The sequence below is a fragment of the Podarcis pityusensis genome (assembly GCF_964106645.2).
Source record: "Podarcis pityusensis genome assembly, chromosome: 9".
NCBI classification, from domain to species: Eukaryota; Metazoa; Chordata; class Lepidosauria; order Squamata; family Lacertidae; genus Podarcis; species Podarcis pityusensis.
The window spans coordinates 26,170,766-26,194,358 of NC_138034.1; the positions used below are offsets into that span (position 1 = coordinate 26,170,766).

The window sequence follows — 23,593 nt, forward strand, 5'->3', positions numbered from 1 at the left end:
CCAGTTAGCATTTTAGCCTGTTCTATCATTAGCAGGTACTACAACTGAAACAAGAACTAGTGTAATGGCACTGAGAAATAATAAATCATTGCTTTTTGACTCAAAAAAAAAAATCACTTTGTAAGAGTGCTTTTGAATTTTGCAGAAGGAATGTGTGACCCACACTGTCTGCTTCAACACTTATTGGAATGTGCAAAGGCACTCTTAGAATCCTGTAATTGTTGTTGTTTTTTTCACACCCATCTTCTCAGTCAAGCTTTGGAATCTAATTTAAGGAGGCATCAGCTTCATCTCCCTTTCATATATCACTTCCTCTCTACTTACATTCACTCATGCAAAAGACACATTGAGATGCTTAGAATGCAGGTCAGATTTTCGCAATGAGCTCCTTTTAATCTCTCGAGAGTTATAATGCCTCAGCTACTAATATTTTCCTCCTGGCTATGAGTGCTGTTTGCTTTTGAGGTTGCTCCATTATTAAACTTGAAAATGTACAGTGCTGCATTTTGTGATAGGATCTTCTGCCCCAGGTAGACTGGTAGGCATTGCATTTTTTAAGTGCTTGAGGACAGGGGTGGGGTGGGGGGAGTGTCGCATTAAGGAAAATGATCATCATAGCTTTGCAACACAGTGGATTAACAGATGTGCATGTCTTTTTGCACAAGGGCATTTTGGAGATTTGAAAGCTGGTTTGTGCAGCTTGCAAGTGAGAATGATATGACAACAGTAAAATTGCCCGTCGAGACTTTTAGGTGAATTGACCCCCATGTTTATGGTTTTTCCAGGCCGATTTAAAAAGAGAGATATTTGTCATCGGCAAACCTCCTCGTAGCCCTGTTATGACAAGGAGATCTTGCAGCTCGCCAGTCAGAGGGCACAGCTATTTACATAGGGTATGGTACCATATGGCCCTGATATTGCCAGGTTTCCCCTAGCATAAGGAATTTGGTTTCTCATTGTGAAGTCTGGGGCTCACATGCTTAAGTAAATTCTCTTTAAAATGGAAAAAGCTTAAAATGGAAAATGGAAAAAATTCTCTTTAAAATGGAAAAAGCTTGAGTGATAAAAGTGTGGAGGCCACAGGAAGCTGTGCTTGATTTGGACTGTTCTGCTGGGGAATTGTAAATTGCAAGTATGTGTGAAACAGCCCTAAAAAGAAGCAATTTCTCTAACCAATCTGTGTTTAACTCTCCCTTCCTTCTTAAGTAGTTCCTCTCATTTCTAAGTATCTTACTTATGAGACCATTTGCAAAGGCTAAATAAGAAGACCGCATTCGTAATGTCTATGTTGCTGTTCCTTGTCGTTTCCAAATGCATGATCGCACACACACACCAAAATATTTTGCTGCTATGGCAACATATGTTGCACTCACTTGACGCCATGCTTTTTCATCACACTGATTCTCTGAGCTGCCATCTGCATCAGCTTTTTCTTGCTTATTCACATTAAGCTGCATCCTCTATACAGTTCAATCTCTTATTATAATTGTCCATACTCTGTCTTTGAAAGTAATGTGTGTGATTTCTGCATTTTATGTACAAACCAAATGTTATACATATTTGAATCTAATCGTTTTTGTATACATTACAAACTTCATTTATCTGAACTACAAGAGGAGTCAGGGATGATCATGTTTGCATTAAGATGTTTATGTTTGAAAAAATGTAAGTGTTCTTATAGTGTTACAATCATGTACAGTTCCACGGAAAAACTATTGGATGCTTATTTATGAGGCTTAATTATTTATGAGGCTTGTAAAAGGCAAGGGCCTTTTACCAAGAAAGCTATATTCCTTTCTCATCAACCATTTGTTGACCATATGATCCCGAGACTTGATTACTTTACTGTACTCTTGATAGACCCATCTTGAAGACTAGTTAGCGTCTATAATTGGTACAAATAGTCCAGTCCTGCAAGTCCAAGGACTACCTTTCTCTCGCATTTAAGATGGAATTGGGTTATACTGATCTGAAAAAGCTCAGACTACATTGTTCACTTCATGTCCATCATTTGTGGTCCATTCATAAAATCAGGATCCACATAAAATCAAACTATGAGACGGTTACATAAATATACCCTAATAGCTGTTCTTTTGAACTGTGAACTTCAAGTCATGAATCCTAAACCATGGATTTCCTTTTATATTTTGAAAACTTCCATATTTATTTTGTTACACTAAGTCTGCTGGGTATTTATGTATGTTTACTTACCTTTCTGTTCAATAAAGGCAGTTTCTTTTATGTTAAAAATATTCAGTTTGTTTTTCAGAACTTTAATTAATGCAAATCTGTGGTGGGAAATGAAAATTGCTTTTCAGCTTTTTTTACTGGCATTGGTTACCATTTTCCCCTTAAAAGGCTACATGTTGATAATTTATCTGCATTCTTTTAATAATTTGTTTTTCTCTTTTCTCATTCCCTATGGGATAGTTTATTTTTGTTTTTTTAAAAAAACCTTCCACAGTCCTCTCAGAACTAGGCAGTATCATTAACAAACATAGCATGTGGTAGTTGCCAAATAGATATCTGAGAGTACTTTTGCAAGAATGTGGTATTGAGCAATCATAAGGAATGGCTGCTTGTTCGGTCAGTGTTATTCACACTGATTTGCTTTCTGCTTGTCTGAGGCTGCTTGTTTGGTTTAAAAATGTATATTCATTTGTGCATTTTATAGACTAGCAGTATATATGACACTTAACAGCTTTCTTTGGCATGGTGATATTTATGCTGATGATAATTAAGGTTGCAAAAGGTGTTAAAGAAATCCTAGCATCTCCTCTTTTCTTTTACGCTTTGGGGGTTGGTTTCCTTTGCTTTTAGTTGTTTAATTTATTTCTGAAGCAGACAGCCAGTAAATGAGGCCTGCATCACAAATATCCTACTTGGCTCTATGTGCTTCTGCATTGTGACCTTTAGCTATTTGTTAAACTGTTTTTATATGCAGCCTCAGGACCAGTAATATGGGGAGGATTGTTGTTGTTGTTGTTGTTGTTGTTGAGCACTTGGTGAGCTGTGCATGGTGGTCCTAGGGGTGCAAATTATATAGGACTGTGGAAAGCTATACCTGGATTTGTAACCATTTATACTCTTATTACATTTCAACTCATTTCATTTCAGCCACAGCGCCCTGTGTTTGCTCATGAAAATATACACAGTGGGGGGGAACCGTAAGTATTTTAATCTACTAAAGTTTTTATCTAAATGACATTGGTAAATTTCTAGTGTGGTTGAGTAGGGAGTATTTGCCATCCCAGAAGCTGTCTACTGAGGCAGCTTGCATCCCATGGCACAGCAGTGCATGGACAACATATGTGTAATGATATGGGCGGTGTTGGCTGTCCCTTCAAAACATGCTATCTGCCTCTGACTCTCACCATTGACTCATACATAGACCCATGACCCATACTGCCATTCATTAAACGCTCCTAAAACTCAAGAGCTCCTGTTCATGCACAAGAGGCATAACATCAGCAGCATCCCTTTCAAAGTGAGTTGAAGTTGGGTTGTGCACTTTGGTCATGAACATATTAGAGAGTTTTTTCAAAACTATATGTCGAGGAACAACTCTATCTTGTTATCTTCAGTCAAAGTGATATTGGGTATTAGGCAGAAGTGGGGAGATGCACGCTGAGCATCGCTGCTGGTTAGAGGCAAAGGGATGAAGTACAGGCTGCTCAGTGCAGTGTGAGCACAATGGCAAAGCCAATCTGCCACTGCATCTACACCACAGTGAGCTTCCCCTGCCCCTCCCCATCTCAATAACCAGCAGCAACACCTGGCACTGGGAAGCTAGGTGAGCAATGCACCACCTCACTGGTACTGTTAGCAGGGCTGGAAAAACTCTCTGAATGAGACCTTGGAAAGCTGCTCTGCCAGTCAGGAGAAACTGTACTGGCTAGATGGACCATTGGTCCAGCTAAGTAGAAGGCAACTTCATTTTTTGTGAAAATCTAGACAGACTTCATTTGCACATAACAATGCCAGTGGAAGTTGTGCAAGTTGTGTAGCTGGTGTATTGCATCATTTTATTCAGTTGCCGAAAGCTTTCCTTTTATAGCTCCTTTGGAGTGTTAAAATCTGAACATGTATCACCATTACTGAAAACAACTTAACTGTTGTAGTTGAAATTCAAGCACACACAAGTAAATGTCATGCTAATTAAGTTGTTACACTGAATATTCTGGCACCTCTTAGTGGTGACAGGCAACTTACAAATTACTGATCAAATTCACTTTTGGCACTTAATGCAATTTTAATCTCAGAAATGAGTTCTATTTCCAATTATGATGGGAAGTGAATTAGCTTATGAGATTTATACATAAATACCTCCTTTGTTGATGTGTTGGACATAGTACTTAAAGTAGGAAAAAGTCAAGAGTTAGCCTGCAAATGGTGTAGAGAGGGGGAGCTTTTGTATACCAACTGCTTAGAACCACAAATGGGGAGAGTGCTGTTGCACTCAGATGCTTCTTGCAGGCTTCCTATAGGTTTCTGGTTGACCACTGTGAGAACAGAATGAGCCTTTGTTCTGACTTGGCAGGGCTCTTCTTATATTCTGGAAAGAAGACATGACTGGTTGTTCCTGTTCAACATTCTCGCTAGTCGGTCAATAATTTCTAACAATGAAGCATAAGATCTGAACACTCAGTATATTAGATCTATTTTACTTAGTTACTGCACAACCCTGTAACTCTGCTTACAGCATAGTAATAACAGCAGACAATAAAAAGAATGCCAGTGCACAATCCATCACAGTTGGGCACATTTCAGTCCATTAAAATTTAAATTCTCCAGAATCCCAGGATAGGACTGCCTTACTAGGGCTCCCTCCTATATACACATGCACCTTTATCTTTTAAGGACTGCATGAGCTCTCCATCACTTGTGTGATGCAGCAAGAGAGGACTCAGTGGACATAGGTCTGGTGCTGTCACAGGCACAAACCAATAGGTGCCTTGCCCAGTTCACATTTCATCTGGCATTGGCAGATTGCTGAGATGAACTAAGGAGGAGGTGGTAGGGAGAATACATTTGTTTTCCCTAAGGAACAAAGCATTACAAGTTTATCTTTAAGAAATGTAGTATCCACACAATAGATACTATGGCTTGGCCCTAAGGAAGTTAATTTAAGTAACATGGAAGGAAACATTCCCTATCCTCATTTTCGCCATGCAGTCAATTATGCCCCCTGAAAGGATGGGCTAGGGAGTGTCAGGAGTCAGAATTAAGCGCAGGTCAGCGATAAAAAACATGGTGTCAGTGCAGTTAAGTCTTTATTCAAAGAAACCAAAACAGTGCAGGCCTAGTGATCCCAGCAACTCTTCCCTAGGCTTGGGCAATATATCACCCAGGACTGATAAGAGGGTAAGACTGTGATGGTGGTTTCACTCAGCGGTATATTGCTAGTGAAACCACCACAGTTCCTGAGTCCCTCTGCTACCAGCACAGCAAGGTAGCAGGCAGGACAGCTTGTTCCTCCCTCCTTTTCTTTAAACTGCTTGGCTGAGGAGCACGTGGCTGCCCTCACCTCAGCCAAGCAGTGTTATGGAGCCCCCAACCTGCCACCAGCTGGCACGAGCCAGTGGTGGGGTGGGGGCTCCGTTAAACTGCTCCTGCTCCCCAGCTGAGGAAGCATTCTTCTACTTGCACACAAGTAGGAGGATTAGGGATCTCAGGCTGATGTGTGCAAATAAGACCCAGTCACTCTAGCATGTGCATGCGCTGGATGAACAGAGATTCTGCTTCATGCTGTCTGGCTGAAAGGGCCGTGCCAGCAAAGGCAAAGGGAGCCCTGACGACGGAGCCTGTCAGGTTCAGTCTCAGCACTCCTTCCATCTTCAGGCAAGGAAGGGGGAGAGCAAGCAGCCTCTTTCTCTGAGGAAAAGGAAGCCGCTTCCCTGCCCCCCCCCCCACTCCTTGCCAGCAAAGCTGAAGGAGCCCTGCAAACGGAACCTGTCAGGCTGTGTTTGCAGGGCTCACTCCATCTTGGAGAGTTGAGGGCTAGCTCAGCTGGGGGGTGGGAGCCTTCATGCCAAGCAGCGGGCTGGGGCCAGCTGCATTCACCCCAGCCTGCAAAGCCCTGGGGTAAAAGCACCTTAGCTCCTGCGCAGTGAGAGCTGAAGCGTTTTCACCCAGGGTCTCACAGGCTGGGGCCAACACAGCTCTTTCAACATAGCGATATATCACCAAACTGTGATGTTTGGCTGGTGATACACTGCAATGTTGAAAATCTAATATTGCCCAGCCCTAGTCTTGCCCCAATCAAACAGCTGTGAGGACTGAAGGTCCCCACCTTCCTACCACTTTCTAAGGCTCCACCTCTGCAGGGTCTTAACCAAGCAGTCGCAAACTGTGTCTGCACAAAACCAATCTCCGTTCTTTTCATTTCTCTGCATGTTCTAGGATACCAGGGGGAGGGGAGCTGGTCACAAGAGGAGGGGAGTCTCCCTCAACTCTGCCTCTTGCCCAACCTCCTCTCCAGCCTCATAGTCAGAACGTTTCTCTGCCACAGCCTCTTCCTGCTCACTAAACTCTGTTTTCTGCTTCGAACACCACCTCCACCCAGTCTGCTCCTCCTCCTCCCTCGGACCACTCATTGTTGTCCCACCACCAATCCCCTGGCTCTGGGGGTTCCCCAGGTGGTGCCTCCCACCACTCCTCTGCATCCAGCCAGTCTATGAGAGGGAGCTACTGGGGGAGGGGTGGGAAGCATCCCTTCCATGAACTTTCTTATATTCAAATCCAAGACTACCGTAGTTTTAGATAACTCTTCCTCCTTTGGTAGGCCTCCCCACACACACATATACAAACTACTCATCCCACATTGTTCAAGAGAATCCCCTGATTCTCCAGATAGACTTTGGTGGGTGCAAGTAGTTATAGAGATTAAGGGACAGGGAACTTCTGTGACCTTGGTGAAGTTAACTTACCTTAGGATCCAAGCCTCTGTGGAAAGATGTCTAGATTCCCTTGGGAAATTAGTAAACAACTGCCTGGTTATTATATGAAAATACAGTCATGTACAAGAGATATGGGGGAAGGAAGATATGGGGAAATGATCAGAGCTTAACTGTAGCTGATTGACAAGCTAACCAAATAAATAGTAAGTTAGAATAATTTGCATTTCTATAGAACATTCAAGTGCTCAAAGTACTCCATATGCATATTGAGTTGTAGTCTCTACAACAACCTGTAAGCAACCTATTTTTAACTTCAAAGGACTATTATTTAACAAGCTTTTCCAGCTAAGTAAAAATGAAAGCTGCTCAATTTTTTTTCTTTAAATGCATCCATTTGTCCTGTTTAAGGTTTCAGGTTCTGTATAACTATACTCCTAGGAACGAAGATGAATTGGAGCTCAGAGAGGGAGATGTCATTGATGTGATGGAAAAATGTGATGATGGATGGTTTGTGGGTATGTTAATTTTAAATTTAGTAGTGCTCTAGGATATATGTGCTACCTCAGAGACTGCATAGCAGGATACTCTCAGTACTTTGTGGCTGGCAAATCAGACTTCATGAGATACCTGCAGTGACACTAAACCTGTTAGAATCTTTTCAAAAACCTTTGGTATGAATTGTATCACACTGTTTAGAAAGAATGTGGCAAGCATTAATTCCTTCACACACACAATGCATATCATCCCCTTAACCAGAGTTCTGCAGATGCTGTAAAGCATGCATGGAGCTTGCACAAAGGGCCAGCTCCAAAAAATGTTTTGAGCTTCCCAAATCCCATAATCATTTGTATCTGAGTCACTGATAATGCAGCAGTATGCCCACCAATGTAGGGTGTTTGGGCTCTTGCATCCCAAGCATGAGCTGTTGACTGGCAAGGTTTACAGATGACCACTATATGAGACCTGGCCAAGTCAGAGGCAGTGTGTATTCATCTTCGTGCTTCTAACTGGTGGGATTGCTTGCTTGACATGAGAGCACACCCTCAGAATTCTCTTGCACCACTGAGATTGCAATATTCAGAACTCAGTGGCTCCCTCGTGTTACACCTCAGCAAATGCCTGGCATTGACACATGCTAAGCATTGGTCATAGAAGGCTTCCCCATTAACTTCGATGGAACAAGCATTTGAGTAACACTTGTTCCCTGTTAAGAAAGCACTGTCCAACAAAACTGAATATAGGACTTGGGAAGAACCATGGATGATATCAGAGGTTTCTTCGAAGCTTCAACTGCATCTACCTGTACTGCTGAAGAGGCAAGCTGCATTTTAAAAACATCTTGCCTCCTCATCAATGTGAGCTGCTGTAATTAAAACTTCCAAGAGTTCTATGTTTTTCCTGTTTTGCACCTGCAGCTTAGGTGTAGGAAACTTTGACTCTCCAAATATTGCTGAACTACAGCCCCCATTATCTCTCACCACTAGCCATGCTGGCTGGGGTTGAAGGGAATTGTAGCTCAGTGACACCTGGAGGGCTAAAGGTTCCCCAAACCTACCATGGCTTTATTGAATGTGATATTTAATTCCCTTTTGCAATGTATTATTCCATGTTTTCCAAATTACATAGCTGAATATACTAATGAAGGATGCTAAAATGAAATGTAACTATCTTCTCTAGAGAGCAATATGTTACCACTACTGCCATGTTTCACTTATTACTTCTACTTTCAGGAACCTCCAGAAGAACAAAATTCTTTGGTACTTTCCCTGGAAACTATGTCAAGAGGCTGTGAAATGTTGCTTATTTTTTTCCTACTTATTTATGCTGCATTTCTGCAACACATCTGCATATAAAGCTGCTAGAAAACATGCTCCACCAGTCTTCTGTTATGCTGCTTCGCAATTCCAGGTAGAAGTCATCTAGTTCATCCTCACCATTCCCATCCTCATCCGCCAGCCAGCAGTATTACCGTTAACAGCTACAATGGGATAACTCAGCTTTTATGAAACAAGAGTTCAACCTTTAGTACATCTCTTTCTGTGTGCGTTAAATATTTGCCTGCCCCTACCAATCTGAAATCTGCCAAGAAGAAAAAGCTTAATGGAAGGTACTTTGTGACACTCCAAGTGGTTATCCATATTATTTGAGGGAAATTGCAGTACTGTCCTTAAGAAAAATGTTTTATCTTCTTTCACCTCATATATAGAACAGGTTGTAGCTTACTACTTTTCAACCATTGTTTTGAGTTTTCACATTCTTTTTAAGCTCAGCAGCATATGTTGCTTTTACGTTGCTGTCTCACACATTTGCCTGTTTTTAACTCATTTGCAATATAGAATAATCACTCAGACATATAGCTTCCATGGCCTTGTATGTTGCAACATATGCAGAGTGGTTATAAAATTTTGAGCAGGAATAATTCAAAAGGGGAATTGCTCTTAATAGTTGACAAGCCATGACTTCTGGTTGGATCTCAAAGATTTCATGAGGCTTGAGTGAATGGAGGTCATACATTGGTTAAATCCCCCGTTTCCACAGCTAAGAGCAGCTTCATGCATGAAGCTATTTGCAAATACATAAGCACAACTTGCACTTCCTGCATCTGTACACATTAATGTCCGGGAGGGCATGCAAATGTTCCTAAAGCAGTGTTCTCTCTCCATAGAGAAAATATGTGAGTCATACATTAATGATGTGCACAAAGACAGGAAGCAGATGAAATGCATCTTCTGTATTTGCATATGTTAATGCCCTAAGTCAGGAGAGAAGTATGCATGTCTTTGCAAGAAGAAGTAGATCTTCCTATTGCAAGTGCAGCATACACCTCTGTCTCTCTCTACAGGGAAAATGTTCAAAGGCCCCACTTCCAACATCAGCGATATGGGCAAACTTATCCCAAAGGAATCCATGTTTACTGCTTAATATTAAAGAAGTGTACTAAACAAAACAAAAATACTGGGAAACAATTAAGCAAACCAATAATGAAATTGTTGATGTCGTATGCTTCTCTACTACATCAAAAATACCCTGAGTTCAACAGAATATCTGAAAGTCTAGTACAGTATTCAACATTCATTTATCATACAAAGTTTCTGCAACAAAAAAACCAATATCCAGTGCACAATTTTACTGCAACACCGAGTTGGGGGAATTCTGCAGAAAGTATCACACAATGCTTTTATTTATTTTTTCCTACATATGTATACACATACATTTATAAACCTGAACAATATTTTCTTCCTGGCCCTCCAGCGTTAAAAGAAAGAAACAGAAAGGCACAAAAATGAACACAGGTACATGTGGGTGGATGTAATGAAATAGTATTACATCTGAATATAGTATTTGTTTTCCTTATGCAAAGAGAGGCGTCAATAGTGTATGAGGGAAAACACAGGATTTCCCGCATCTATGGCTTTATGTAAGAGTCCAGATTTGGTTTTGCTGGCACCATATAGAAGGCAAAAACAAAACAAAACTCTTTTCTGGGTAAAGGACAGATCTTCTCACAAATATTTGTAGTCTTGTAGCATTTTGTACATATGTTTGGGTTTTTTGTACAGAGCCATTTTATTGTTGGGGTTTTTTTTGAAGAAGAAGAAAACCTACCCCCTTCCACTAATAAATATCAACATTTCCTCGTCTTCTTTACCCCGTCCTCCTCCCAATGTATAAGCACATTTGGATAGTGCAATTCTGTAAAATAGCATTTGCTGCAAAAGTTTTATGAAGTATAATATGGTTTTACCAGCCAAATCTTTAAAAATGTACATATGTCTTTATTATGGAGAAATGTCAGTAAGACAGACAATAAATCATATTTGTGCAGCATACCTTTATTACTGCAAATTTCATGGCAAAAGCTTTATATTTCAAAGGCTTTCCATTATAAACTAGATGTGCATGCAGCTTTGCTGTGAAATCAATACCTATCTTTGATGCCATTTATGATGGAAGACTTAAATGTCTGTTGCCTGTGATATTTTAAAAAAGCACTGTTTCTATTCTCTATCTGATTTTAATAGAACATTTTTCATACCTGGCTTTCAGGTAATTGACTTTGAATTATTACATGCAAAGGGTCTCTGTGTTTTTTCCCTTGAATAGACTTCTAATAAAATTTGCTTGGAGTACACTGGTATGCCTTTTTGATTAGCATCCTTACTGGAAAGCATCACACATTTAAGTTGAATATGCTGGAATTAAAATCCTGAACAGCAAGGTTCATTATCCTATAAACAACAGAGGCACCAGAGAAAGCAATGACACAGTGCCTTTTCTGCTGCTGCTGCTGCTGCTGCTTCTACAACAAATAGGATATCATTTACCCAGTGTGGTTCCTCTTTATCACATAAACAGGACAATGGCCTATATCCACCAACAGAATACAAATAAATATGGCTAACTTGACCCAACAACCTACCCCACCGCACAAACATGCAAACAAGCCACACTGCAACCAACTGAACGAAACCAACTGAATTCTGAACCTTCCAACCTCTCACAATGGCAATATCTAAACAAAGGACCTATCCACGTGTCACACTAGGCAACAGAATGAAAGAACAACACCCCCATCTTTCTCCTTTCCTCTTTCTCCCCTTCTCATTTCCCCCAACTGTAATTTTCTCTGTTTATTTGCCTGTTTTGTAACACAAGAAAAACTTTAATTAAAAACTAATTTTAAAAAATAGGATATCATGACCCCAGGCAATGATGTAATCTGGGGAAATAAAGAGACTGTAAGAATATAGGCATTATGCTGAAGCTAAGCACGGCACACATGCACAGCTAGCAGGAAAACGGTCACACTTTATGGCTGATCTGTGTGTTCAGGAAAAACAAAGTATAGTTCTTATACCACACATCAGTCTACAAAGCTCAGAGTATTTTAAATGCAAAGAAAGAAACCTCACAGCAAATGTTTCATCCATTTTTATCAGGAATAATCACAGAGAGAAAAATGGGTGGAGATAGTATATGGCATCATTGTGTCATACAAAAGTGTTGAATGGCAAATGCTGATGATAGCCATACTGTATGCAGCAATTGCTTCCCATCCATTAAACATGACTCATCTTCAAGCATGGGGAATAAGAAAGGGAGTAATAATAAACAACAAAGTGTTAAGCTGCTCTACAAATACAGTATATTTTCTTGGCCATAGAATCCTGGACTCTGAAGCACTGCAGCGAATCTGTGTCCCACATTTTAATATTGGCATGTCCCAACAGCCCTGCATAGCATTCAAAGGAGCATCATGCATACTTTGCTAAAGGGTTTATTCCTAAAATGACCACTTCACAATAATTAATTTTGTGCACAGAGTGCTACTGTCTGGCTTTTAAAGTGCTAGAAGGTCCCTATAGAAAGTGGAGCTTTAAGTCAGGCCTGCCCACCTGTCAAAATAGTCCTCCACCACTCTAGCCTCTTCTTAATTCTTTTGCACATTTTCTGACTTTCCCTATGCTAATCTGTCACAAACAATAGTAGAAGTTAACCACTTCATTATCACCTCTTACCTGCAGAGCAAGTAAGGTTTGCCAATTACTGTGATGCATCAGCAGGTTTCCTAATTGTTGCTCCTTTAAAAAAGGTCCTGGAGCTGTGCTCCCCTCCATTCTCCCTCCACTATACAGTCTGTGTTAGTTAGAGCATGGTGCTATTAACACCAAGGTTGCAGGTTAAAGTAAAGTGAATAATTTAAATCCTAGAAATGGCTAGATTCTAAATAAAAAATTTCTTCGGGACTCTTAAGTATGATGGCATACAAGGTACAACATTTGAGACCTTCAAATTAGCTCAGTTGGTTAGAGTGTGATGCTGATAAGGGTTTAATCCCCATACAGAAGAGCTGCATTGCAGGGGGCTGGACTAGATGAGCTTTGGGGATCTCTTCCAACTCTGTAATTCTATGATTAAACTATTTTACTTGGTTTAAAAATCTAATTTTTATTTGACCCCTCAGCTTTTGTTACATGCCAAGCACTGCCTGCAAATAAATACGGTTTAGTTATTTGGTGGGAAATCAGTTATTATGGTGTAAGTATTACAATTTAAGCAATAGTGTGGGAAGATGTCAAGGCAAGCAAAGCCTGTATCTCAGCAATGACAATTTAAAAACAATCTGATATTTCACAAAAGAGTGGAGGAAAGCACCAGCTGGAGCATTATGCTGTCCTTGTTTGTATGTTTTATCCTTCATTCCACAATCTAGACCCTATCTTACTTTACCTAGAAATATTTTTTAAATTCATGTATTGTGCCTACACTTCACACATTTAAAGCACCTCATTTGCCCCGAAGAATCCTCATAACTGTAGTTTGCTACAGGTGCTGGGAATTGTAGCTCTGCGAGGGGTAAGCTCTAGCTCCCAGGATCCTCTGAGACAAATAATGTGTTCTAAAGTTTGCATTGCTCTCTCCTCCACCTGCAATATGTTCCTTACTAACAACCTTGTGAGGTAGGTTATGCATGGGGAAAGTGACTACTCCAAGGTCGGCCAGTGAATTTCATGAATGGATGAGGAATTTGAACTTCAGTCTACCTAATCGCAGTCTAACACATTAACCATTAGACTACACTGGCTTCAACAAAGGGAAGGAACTGCAGAGAAATCAGACCAGCCAAGAATACATCAATAGGCCAAAGAAATTGGAGTAATAACTCCTTATACTGTATAACCTTTTCTGGCCAAGTTTGTACAGTAAACTCTGCAAATCAGAGACATATCCTTGTTGGCTATAGATTCCTCCAATAACCCTCAACAGCCTGGCAGTGTGGTTTGACCAAAACTAATCCTCTCCATTCACTACACAGAAGTTGGTGGGAAGTTTCTACAGTTCTTATATAATGCAGTAGGAATTCTTTAATGCCTGCAATGGGTTAACAGGAACATGGGGTGCACCTTTAAAAAACAAAATGACCTGTCACCAAACATGAAATAGCACAGAGCTATCTGAAGAAGCATTAAGTAAGCATCTTTCCAACAGGGTTTTAGGTCACTGCTATTTTTATTCCCTTGGAAGAGTTGCAGGTATGTTAGTGGGGTAGCCTTGAAACTGGCAGAGTTGTGACAACCGACAAAATATAAGCGTTTAGCTACTGAACTGTCCTTCAGACAATGCCTTATTCTTAAATGTGCAAGGCAAAATGTGTTCATTTGGCTATACCCCCGAAAACATCAATTCAAATTCCTTTGTACACTTAAAGCTCATGAAATACTAAGTTTGTTTCAAGTTCCTGCCAAACTGACAGTCAGCTACATGTGGTTACATTCAAAGTAACACTAAAATGCTGCAAAGGCTCTCAAAGTGAGAACCAGTTCAAATTTATTCTTGTATTCTTGTATTCTTATAATTCTTATAATAATACAGCTATAAAACTTGTGACAAGCTCATCATTTAATATGAACAAATTAAGTGGACAAAAGGAACTAAGATGCAAAACACTCCTCTGTACAATTGCCTTAAGGAAAAGTCACCTCTCAAAATCATAATTTAGAGCCAAAAAAAAACAACCAAAAGAATCAAATCACATATACAGAAAGAAGCTTTTTGATTTTGGAAAAAGGCAAGAAAGGGGAGGGCATGACAGAGGTGTACAAAACTATGCCTCGTGTGCAGAAAGCAGATACAGTGAAGTTTTGCCTTCCTCTCTCCAAGGTCATCTAACAAAGCTGAATGTTGGAAGACTCAGACCAGATAAAAGGAAGTACTTCTTCACTCAGTGCATAGTTAATAGTATGGAATTCACCTTCAGAAAATGTAGTGGTCACCAACTTGGGTGGCTTTAAAAGGAGCTTTGACAGATTCGTGGAGGATAAATCTATCAGTGACTACTAGTCATGATGGCTGCGTACTACTTCCAGTATCAAATGCATTACATCTGAACACCAGTTGCTGGGGAACACAAGTGGGGAGAGTGCTGTTAAACTCATGTCCTGTTTGTGGGCTTCACACCGACACCTGGTTGGCCACTGTGAGAACAGGATGCGGGACTACATGGATCTTTGGTTTGAGCCAACAAAACTAGTCTTTATGTTCTTAGGGAGTTTTTTTCACAGCTGCCATAAATTTTTATCTGTTTAAAAATCAAACTCAAGTGGCCTTTGGAATACACTTAGATCAGTTTAAATCAACAGATAAGCAGATGGTTAGTGAGGTAAACATAGGTCATCTGGAGGCAATTACCCCAAAGCCTGTAATTTGGCCTGTAAGCTACTAGTTGCTGTCCACTGGCACAATGCACAACCACATTACAGTGGTGCCCCGCAAGACGAATGCCTCGCAAGACGGAAAACCCGCTAGACGAAAGGGTTTTCCGTTTCTGAGTTGCTTCGCAGGACGAATTTCCCTATGGGCTTGCTTCGCAAGACGAAAATGTCTTGCAAGTCTTGAGATTTTTTTTTCGCTTTTCGCCCCCTTTATCTAATCTGCTAAGCCTTTAATAGCCTTTAATAGCCTTTTAGCAGCTAATCCGCTAAGCCTTTTAGCCTTTAATAGCCGCTAAACCGCTAATAGCGCTAATCCGTTAAGCCGCTAATAGGGTTGCTTCGCAAGACGAAAAAACCGCTAGACGAAGACTCTCGCGGAACGGATTAATTTCGTCTTGCGAGGCACCACTGTATTGGCAACCTCTTATTTCCACCAAGAGAGAAGATTGTAAGATAATTGGAGGTGTGCATAATTATTTTCAAACATGTGATTTGCCACCCTTCCACAATCCACAAATACATACAAAATGAAAACACTGCACCGTGTCAAACAATAAAATCTAAACTGCAGATAAAAGCAGTAAAGTATAAAAGGTACAGTTGTTAAAAATGGTTAAAAAGCTCTAGAAAACAAGATAAAAAGAGTTTTGCCTGGTGCCTACCAAAAGAATGTTTTTTCACTCCCTAATCACTTCAAATGGCAGGGGCACCCAGATAAAAGCCTCTGATTTTGATCTTTGTGTACAGGCAGGCTAACGTAATCCTTCAGGTATCCAGACATCAATCCATTTGGGGCTTTAAATGCAAGCACCAGCATTTGAATTGTTCTTGGAAACATACCAGGAGTCAGCACAGTTGTTTTGGGCATTGGAAAAGCACAGGCTAATAGCTGTATTTTGTATTAACAACAGTTTCTGAATAGTCTACAAGGGCAGCCCTGCATACAACACATTACAAAAGCCAGCTCTACCATTAGGCAGATTGAGACAGACATCATTAGGTCAAGTGCTGAGGGTCAGGGAATGACAGAGCTTTGTGTGCCCCACACAGCCTGCTCTGTGCCACCAAAGCTAGCCTGTTGTATTCAGGTACAATGGAGGATGTTGTCTCATTGCTAGTGCCAAAAAAATTTGACTACAAGTCTGGCTGGCTTTTCTACATGAAATACGGTGAGGCACCACCATCTTGCGCTTCTCCTGAGTCAGCAAAATGTCTTTGGTCACTCCTGCATTGCAGCAGTGAAATCTGGTTGCATGGTTGACAGCCTTCCTCAACCTCAGGTCCCCACATGCTGTTGCACTACAGCCCCATCGTCTCTCATCATCTGCCGTGCTGGCTGTGGATAACAGGAGCTGGAGACCCAAGTCTAGGAAAGGCTGCTCTACTGAAAGCACTCTTATCTCACTTTTGTTGTTGTTGTTGTAGTATGGATGGAGAGTGTCTTCAAAAGGATGACACTTTGCACTAACAAGATACTGTCAGCGCAACAGAAAGCAGTTGCCCATCTTTGCCACTGTATCAGGAAAGGGGGGAGCTATGTTGAAGCTCTATTTGAGGTATTCACTGGGGGAAAATGGATATCCATTTCAATTATACTATCTCAAGCTAAACACAAGTGTCACTGCTTAATGCTACCATTTAAGCTAACTCACCTTCAGAGAAATACACACAGCTTCCTGGTGTGGCTCCCCTTCATTACATACACAACCCTACAAAACAACAAGAACCCACCGACAGCATACCCATCAATATGGCTAACTTAACCCAACAACCCTCTGCCTCACACACGCAAACAAAACACACTGCAGTCAACTGAAGGCCCTCCAACCTCTTTTACCACCAATGAAAACTAATAAATTAATAGAAAGAGAACCTACTCATGTGACGCTGACATAAAAACCTTGCACATACGCTATGTAAAAGAAAGTTCACTACCCCCCTTCTCTTTCCCCCCTCACTCCCCACCTCTCTTCTCTCCCAACCTTATACTGTCTGTAACATTAGTGTCTCACATTGAATATAACTGATCTGTATAAAGGATTATATGAACAGAAAGCAGAGACACTGTATGTACTTTCCTAACCCAATAAAATCTTTAATAAAAACATTTTTTTGAAAAAAGAAACCTATACAGCTTCTGAGAGTTCACCAAGCATTGCTGTCATGTTTTCAGTCTTCTCAGTCTATCTTTAAAGCCTACAAAACTCTATCCTTAAAGACAATAAAACTCACTTTATATCAGTGCAGAAGAAATAAGATAAAGATTTTTACTGGTGGTTAATTGTGTTTGGAAATGATAGTGTTTCCTACTTTGAGTCTTCAAGAATGAGGTGGGGTAAAAGGTCTAAATACATAAATAAAATACTTTTACAAAATGCAATTGCTGAATCTCTCTCTCTCTCTCTGTGTGTGTGTGTGTGTGTGTGTCTGCCCACCCTACATGTCATGCAACATGTTTGAATCCAATAAGAAACTCAAGGAGAGAAAATGAAACTGCAGTGCCAAAGGACATAGGCAGCTCCAGGAAAGGGCTATTTATGCTCTGCAGTTCTGCACAACTTAGCTCTGTAGCAAGCGCTGATTCCGGGATCTTGTGTACAATGTGGAATTCTGGGAATGTAGTCTGTGATAATCCATGGTTGGGTGATGTCATATCTAATCTAGGTTCTGGTACACAGAGGTTTCCCCTGGAGCAAAATAGCATTCACTTGCTGAGTGGCACTGCAGAACTGCTCCTGAGTGACAACGTGGAACGTGTTAAGTTTCTTTTTTGCTCTGCACACTTCGTTGGTCAGCTCAGCAGTACATTTTGTCCCAGAATAGTTACATGGTGACACAGATGCCAACTATTGGTTCTTTTTCTGGACTCCCAAAAAAAATCTCTTAAAAAAAAATAAAAAAAGAACTACAACAAAAGAGCTGTTGTGATTGTAGTACAGTAGTACCTCGGGTTACATACACTTCAGGTTACAGACGCTTCAGGTTACAGACTCCACTAACCCAGAAATAGTACCTCAGGTTAAGAACTTTGGTTCAGGGTGAGAACAGAAATCGGGCTCCAGCGGCACGGCAACAGCAGGAGGCCCCATTAGCTAAAGTGGTGCTTCAGGTTAAGAACAGACCTCCGGAACGAATTAAGTACTTAACCCAAGATACCAATGTAGTTATGAGACTGAGGTACAAACCAGTAAAGGTCTGCTTTGAATCTCTGTCACAAAATCACTAAGTGGTTTAAGTAAAGCAAACCCAATCCTCACCCATTGTCTCCCATCTTAAATAGGGGGCTAATAATACTGACCAGCTTTACAGGATTGGGGAAATACAAGACAATCCAAGGATATATCTTCAAACATTTTAGGACAATTCTTAGGGGGAAACCATAACTGTTGAAAGGAATATAATACTGCTTTAAATATATAGTGTCGATAAGGTCTTTGAAAAGGGCTATCATATAATAATCCAAATGTATTTTCTTCTGCTCCAGCAGATACAACCCAAACCAATGGATTCAAATTACAAGAATAAGGATTTAGACTAAACTTTAGATAAAACTTACTGATGAGGTGTGAGCTGTTTGACATTGGAACAGACTGACTCAGAAGGTGGAGGACTCTCCATTAGAGGAGTTTAAGCAGTGGCTTGGGAGCCACCTCTCAGGCATGCTGTAGTGGTAGGTTTGTTGAACTGTCAGGTGATCGGACTAAATGACCTTCACTGACCCAAATCCAGGATTCTATGATCTGATGAAGTGGACACTAGTGTCTACAAAAGCTTATGCCATCATAAATGTGTTATTATTTAAGGTGCTGCGGGCCTGTTTCTTGTTAATAAAGCCTAAGTGAATGAAAAATGTTCTGCCCTGGTCTTATTTGAAATCTCAGAGAAGCTAACAGAGGTTGCTATGGGCTTCTAATCCACATCTGAACAGCTGCTTAGCTTCAAGAATGCTACAGCTTTAGGTGTTCTCAGACCATTTATTAGGCCTAGTTCCTGTGTTAATTTGCTTTTCTGCAAAGCAGATGGCTTTGAGTACTTTCCTGAGGATGTACCATTATTGCTCATAATAAATCTATAGCCCTGCTTTTAAACTGCACAGATTTCACTGAGACAGATTAATGAAGGTGGTTATGTGGGTGACTGGACAAATAACAACTGTGGCAATTTCAGGAAGATCACAGGGGGTGCAGCAGTCCTGCTCCATTAAAGTCAGACATTGTTTTTTGCCAGCTGGTTTTCATTTTTCATTTTCTTGGTTAAAATACGGATTGCCTTCTATGTTAGCTATTAGTCACCTATTTTTGGCTGCCCTTGCCCCAGAATAATTTCATATCAGAGATATTGTGGTAAATTAAAATGACAGCAACCAAACACAGTTGCTTATTGGAGCATTGTTTAAAGGGGGGCCAGGGCTAGCATCTGTGGTGTGCCCTTTGGAGGCTCTGTGGGGCTGCCCAAGAATCAGGGCTGGCCTAAGGCATTTTGGCACCTGAGGCAAACCATAAAATGGTTTCCCACCCCAGGCAATAAGGACTGAAGGAACAATGGGAGAATAAAGACCTACTTCAGAAACAAGGGTGGGAGGAGACCAGCAGTGCCTCCTATTTGCCAAGAGCAGCAGCAGCAGCAGCAGCAGCAATACACTTGTCCCCCTGCAGATCCAGCCACCTGAGGTGGTCACCTCACCTTGCCTCATGGGTGGGTTGGCCCTGTCAAGAATGCTGCACATTGATCTACACTTGGTTATGAGCCCAGCCTGGAAGAATCCAGTGGGTCAAAGGTGTGGCCAACAGAATCTGGAGCTTACTTGCTTTTCAGTCAGTTAATATGACTCACTAAAAGAATCCAGAGCAAATGCGCCATCATTCAAACTAGAATTTCCTTCCAGGGATAGGCTATGTCCCAAGCACAGGAGGCTGTAATGTGAAACAGGAAAGAATACATGCAGTGCCCCAAGACGCTTCAGGATTCCAGCTACTACAAGACTTATTAAGGATTTATTTTGCCAGTTTGTTTCATTGACACTGATTCATTTGTTGTCTTCTTCTTCTGACTTTCAAACTGACAAAGTTTGATATCTTTGAACAGGTAAATTTAGCCTCTTCTCACATTCTCACACCTCTGTTAAATGCCACAAGACATGAATAACAGCTATTTAAGAACTCAGTAGACTTTGTGCATTTTACATTCTCTCAAAATTCTGACAGTGCAAACAGAGACTGTAGTTTTGATCCAGGTAGCTTATGGAACTGTACATGATTTTAGTTCTCCAAGGATATGGATAAACTAACCATCTTTAGTACAGTAATGACAGGTGTCTCCAAAAACAGTAAAAGATCAGAAAGCAATAAGGTAATTTTGCATTCCTGGAGGGTTTAGCATGCAAAACCCAATAGAATCATGAAAACTGAGCTCTTGCACATCCCATTAACTTCATTTGGAGGGTTAAGAAGAAGTGCTTAACTTTGGCCAGAATGTACCATAAGTGTTTGCAAAGGTAATATCACACCGACAAGTTCAAGCACAGTATGAATTCCTCCTCATATTTTACTGCATTTTTCCTGATGTGGCAACAGCCTTCTCAATTGCTAAAGAGTGAACTTTGAGAGCAACAACTAAAGACACTAGGCAAGACACATTAGGATATTGTCGTCTTCTTACCATCTCATATTTTTTGAATTGGTCCTGCCTATATTTCTCACGTGTACTTCTCCAAAGTAGTTCATCTGTAGAGCCAATCCCTGTTTACTCTATAAACTATTTTATCTGGCAACTCCATCTATGAAACTGAGCTTTTAAAAACACACAGACCCCCTACCCTAAGATTCAAGTTACATTCTGCCTTGTGTGAGTGGGCATGTTTGCTTATGATTTCAAGCAACAAGCTGGAGCAGCTCCCTCCATTTACTCACAAGTGGGTGCACCAGGTGGCCTTTTCAAGGTCCATGTTTGTTTTCCTTGTTTGTCTTTGCCCTGTGACTGCTTCCTACATGTACACAGTAGGCTCAAAATCTCATGAAAGATGGCGCAGGGACAGACAAGAGGCAATGAAACAACGAGAGGAGAGGAGAGGCGAGGAGAGGAGAGGAGAGGAGAGGAAGGACTGATGCAGATCCCTGGTTAGCCTCATACAACACTATGTTGAAAGAAGAGAGGGGTGGAACCTTATATCTTATCTGCAGCAATCTCTGAATGACTACATATGTCAACTCACTGAAAAGCCTGAGTATGACTAACTAGATTCTGTATCTGCCAAACTGCTGGCTTGCGTCCCATCCCCAGACTGAAAACATGTCACCATATTTGTCTTGCAGCTGTTGCTGTTTGTTAAAGGCCAATAAACAAGGCCAATTTTTCTATGGCAACCATGGCTAAAGCATTAGCCATGTCCCCAATCAAAGCTGTGAAAAAATGTCACCAAGACTCACCGTTATCAACTGAACTATCCCAGCTGTAAAAATGTAAGAGAACCTACATCCCTACTGACCAGAGTCAGTCCTACTGCCTCAGGTGTCACAAGACTAAGCTGTCATAGTAGGTTCCAGAACACACAATGGCCCTTCAGCAGGCTGGTGTTTGTTTCAAAAGAATTTTTGTATTTCATACCACTTAACACAAAAACAAAAAAACAAAAAAAATTTGGCAAATGTCTCCTTAAGATTTTCAGTTACGAAGAAAGCAGATATTAACAAACTGGCTCAACCAATTTCATTCAGGTCATCTCCAAACTGTCAGTAAAAGGTAAAGGTAAAGGGACCCCTGACCATTAGGTCCAGTCACGGATTACTCTGGGGTTGCGGTGCTCATCTCGCTTTATTGGCCGAGGGAGCCAGCGTACAGCTTCCGGATCATGTGGCCAGCATGACTAAGCTGCTTCTGGTGAACCAGAGCAGTGCATGGAAACGCCATTTACCTTCCCGCTGGAGCAGTACCTATTTATCTACTTGCACTTGGACATGCTTTCGAACTGCTACGTGGGCAGGAGCTGGAACTGAGCAACGGGAGCTCACCCCGTGGCAGGAATTCATACCCTGACATTCTGATCGGCAAGCCCAAGCCTCTGTGGTTTAGACCACCGCGCCAGTACTGGATTCAAATACATACCAGGAATTTTAGATTTGCTCAATTAAAGTGGATTAAAGCAGTATGTCACCCCAGCACAACAAAAGCACTTTTGTAAAAGTGGGGGTTTTGTGCTTAGGACAGTGACAGGGAAATGCACTTAAAATGAGTGGGATGAACGAATGATTAGATTAAATGCTCAGTGTCATAGCAAACAAATCTGAAAAGCGTAAAGCAAACAAAGAATGAATATTCAATAAAGACTGGCCTAAGGCTGCATACTCACCCTATATTTAAAGCACACTGCTTCTTCCAAAGAATCCTGGGAGCTGCAGTTTACCCCTCAAAGAGCTACAATTCCCAGCAGCCTTAACAAACCACAGTTCCCAGGATTCTTTGGGGGAAGTCATGTGCCTTAAAGGTGTATACAGCCATATTCTAACCTCCATGCAAGTAAATCAGGCTGAAAGCTCAAAGAGGTAATCTGGAGGAGCCTTGCGACAAACAGCTATGTAAATTTTAAAAATGGATTCAAAATACTTATGAGAAACCAAACTCTGGTCTGTCTGCACACAGATTCTGATGCTATGTGCTGGGAAGGTAAATTAGAATCAAATCAAACCAAGCAGTCGTTTAGCCCAATAGTTTCTATAGGTACCATCAAGCCTAATTCCAAAGTCATATGATCATGTCTCACTTCAGGGATTAAACGTGATACCTCCCTCCAAGTAACACAAGTAATTAACTACTAATTTACAGCCCTACCCATCATGAACTGTAATTCATTAACTCCCCAAAAGTAACAGATCCTCGTCAAGTGCTTCAGGCAGCTCATCTTGGATGTCATGGAGGGATAGCATATTGTTAGTTATTTCATCTATTATTCTTGTATTTTTACTTCCATCAAGAGGCACATGTGGGATTTTCTTTTTCAAGTGCCAAAATAACCTGGCCAGCCTTTGATATGCTTTGGGTTGCCCTGGGCAAGATAAAGACACCAACAAATGTAATAAATAATTATATTCTGCACCTTGATTTAGGGTATGTCTGCATCACTACATACTCCACATCCAGGATGCTCCTACTGCTAGTTTTTGAAGCCACATTCACCTGTTAGCCACAATCCATATCAATCCTGTAGTTTCCTGTCAAATACTGCTGATTCATGTGTTACTTCTAAGAGACCACCTTCCATCCAAGCAGAAAACTAACAGCATTCACTTAGTACTTCAGAATGGTGCGAACAGCTTCATTAATAGGGAATTCAAGCAGGTTGCAAGGGAAAACTTACAAGATTGTGCATGCTTGGTGAAGACATTCCTGCCCCACCTCTGATGCGAACACCATGCAAATATGGCTTGAAACACAGTGGGAAAAATATATTTGCTACATTTAAAACTGCTAATGTGAACATACCCTTAG

At 41.0% G+C, this 23,593-nt stretch overlaps 2 protein-coding genes across 45 annotated transcripts in view; one reads left to right on the top strand and one right to left on the bottom strand.

The window, feature by feature from the left end:
- The window catches only part of SORBS2 (sorbin and SH3 domain containing 2), a gene marked incomplete at its 3' end in the record, with an annotated part of 186,285 nt that extends 175,254 nt beyond the window's left edge, over positions 1-11,031 (top strand). For 18 of the 33 annotated variants that reach the window (XR_013990351.1, XR_013990352.1, XR_013990353.1 and 15 more), the window contains 2 exons: positions 3,118-3,167; positions 7,308-7,396. Coding sequence is in view for 13 of the 33 variants with exons in the window: in XM_081020453.1 (XP_080876579.1) it covers positions 786-893; positions 3,118-3,167; positions 7,308-7,414; positions 8,630-8,691 (327 nt within the window). Of the gene's footprint in view, positions 1-785; positions 894-3,117; positions 3,168-7,307; positions 7,416-8,629 lie in introns of those variants that run through there. The other 15 variants (XM_081020455.1, XM_081020467.1, XM_081020460.1 and 12 more) reach the window with 5 other exon arrangements.
- Positions 1-23,593, bottom strand: part of CFAP96 (cilia and flagella associated protein 96) — a 128,888-nt gene that overhangs the window by 51,888 nt on the left and 53,407 nt on the right. The gene's annotated exons all lie outside the window — the stretch shown is intronic.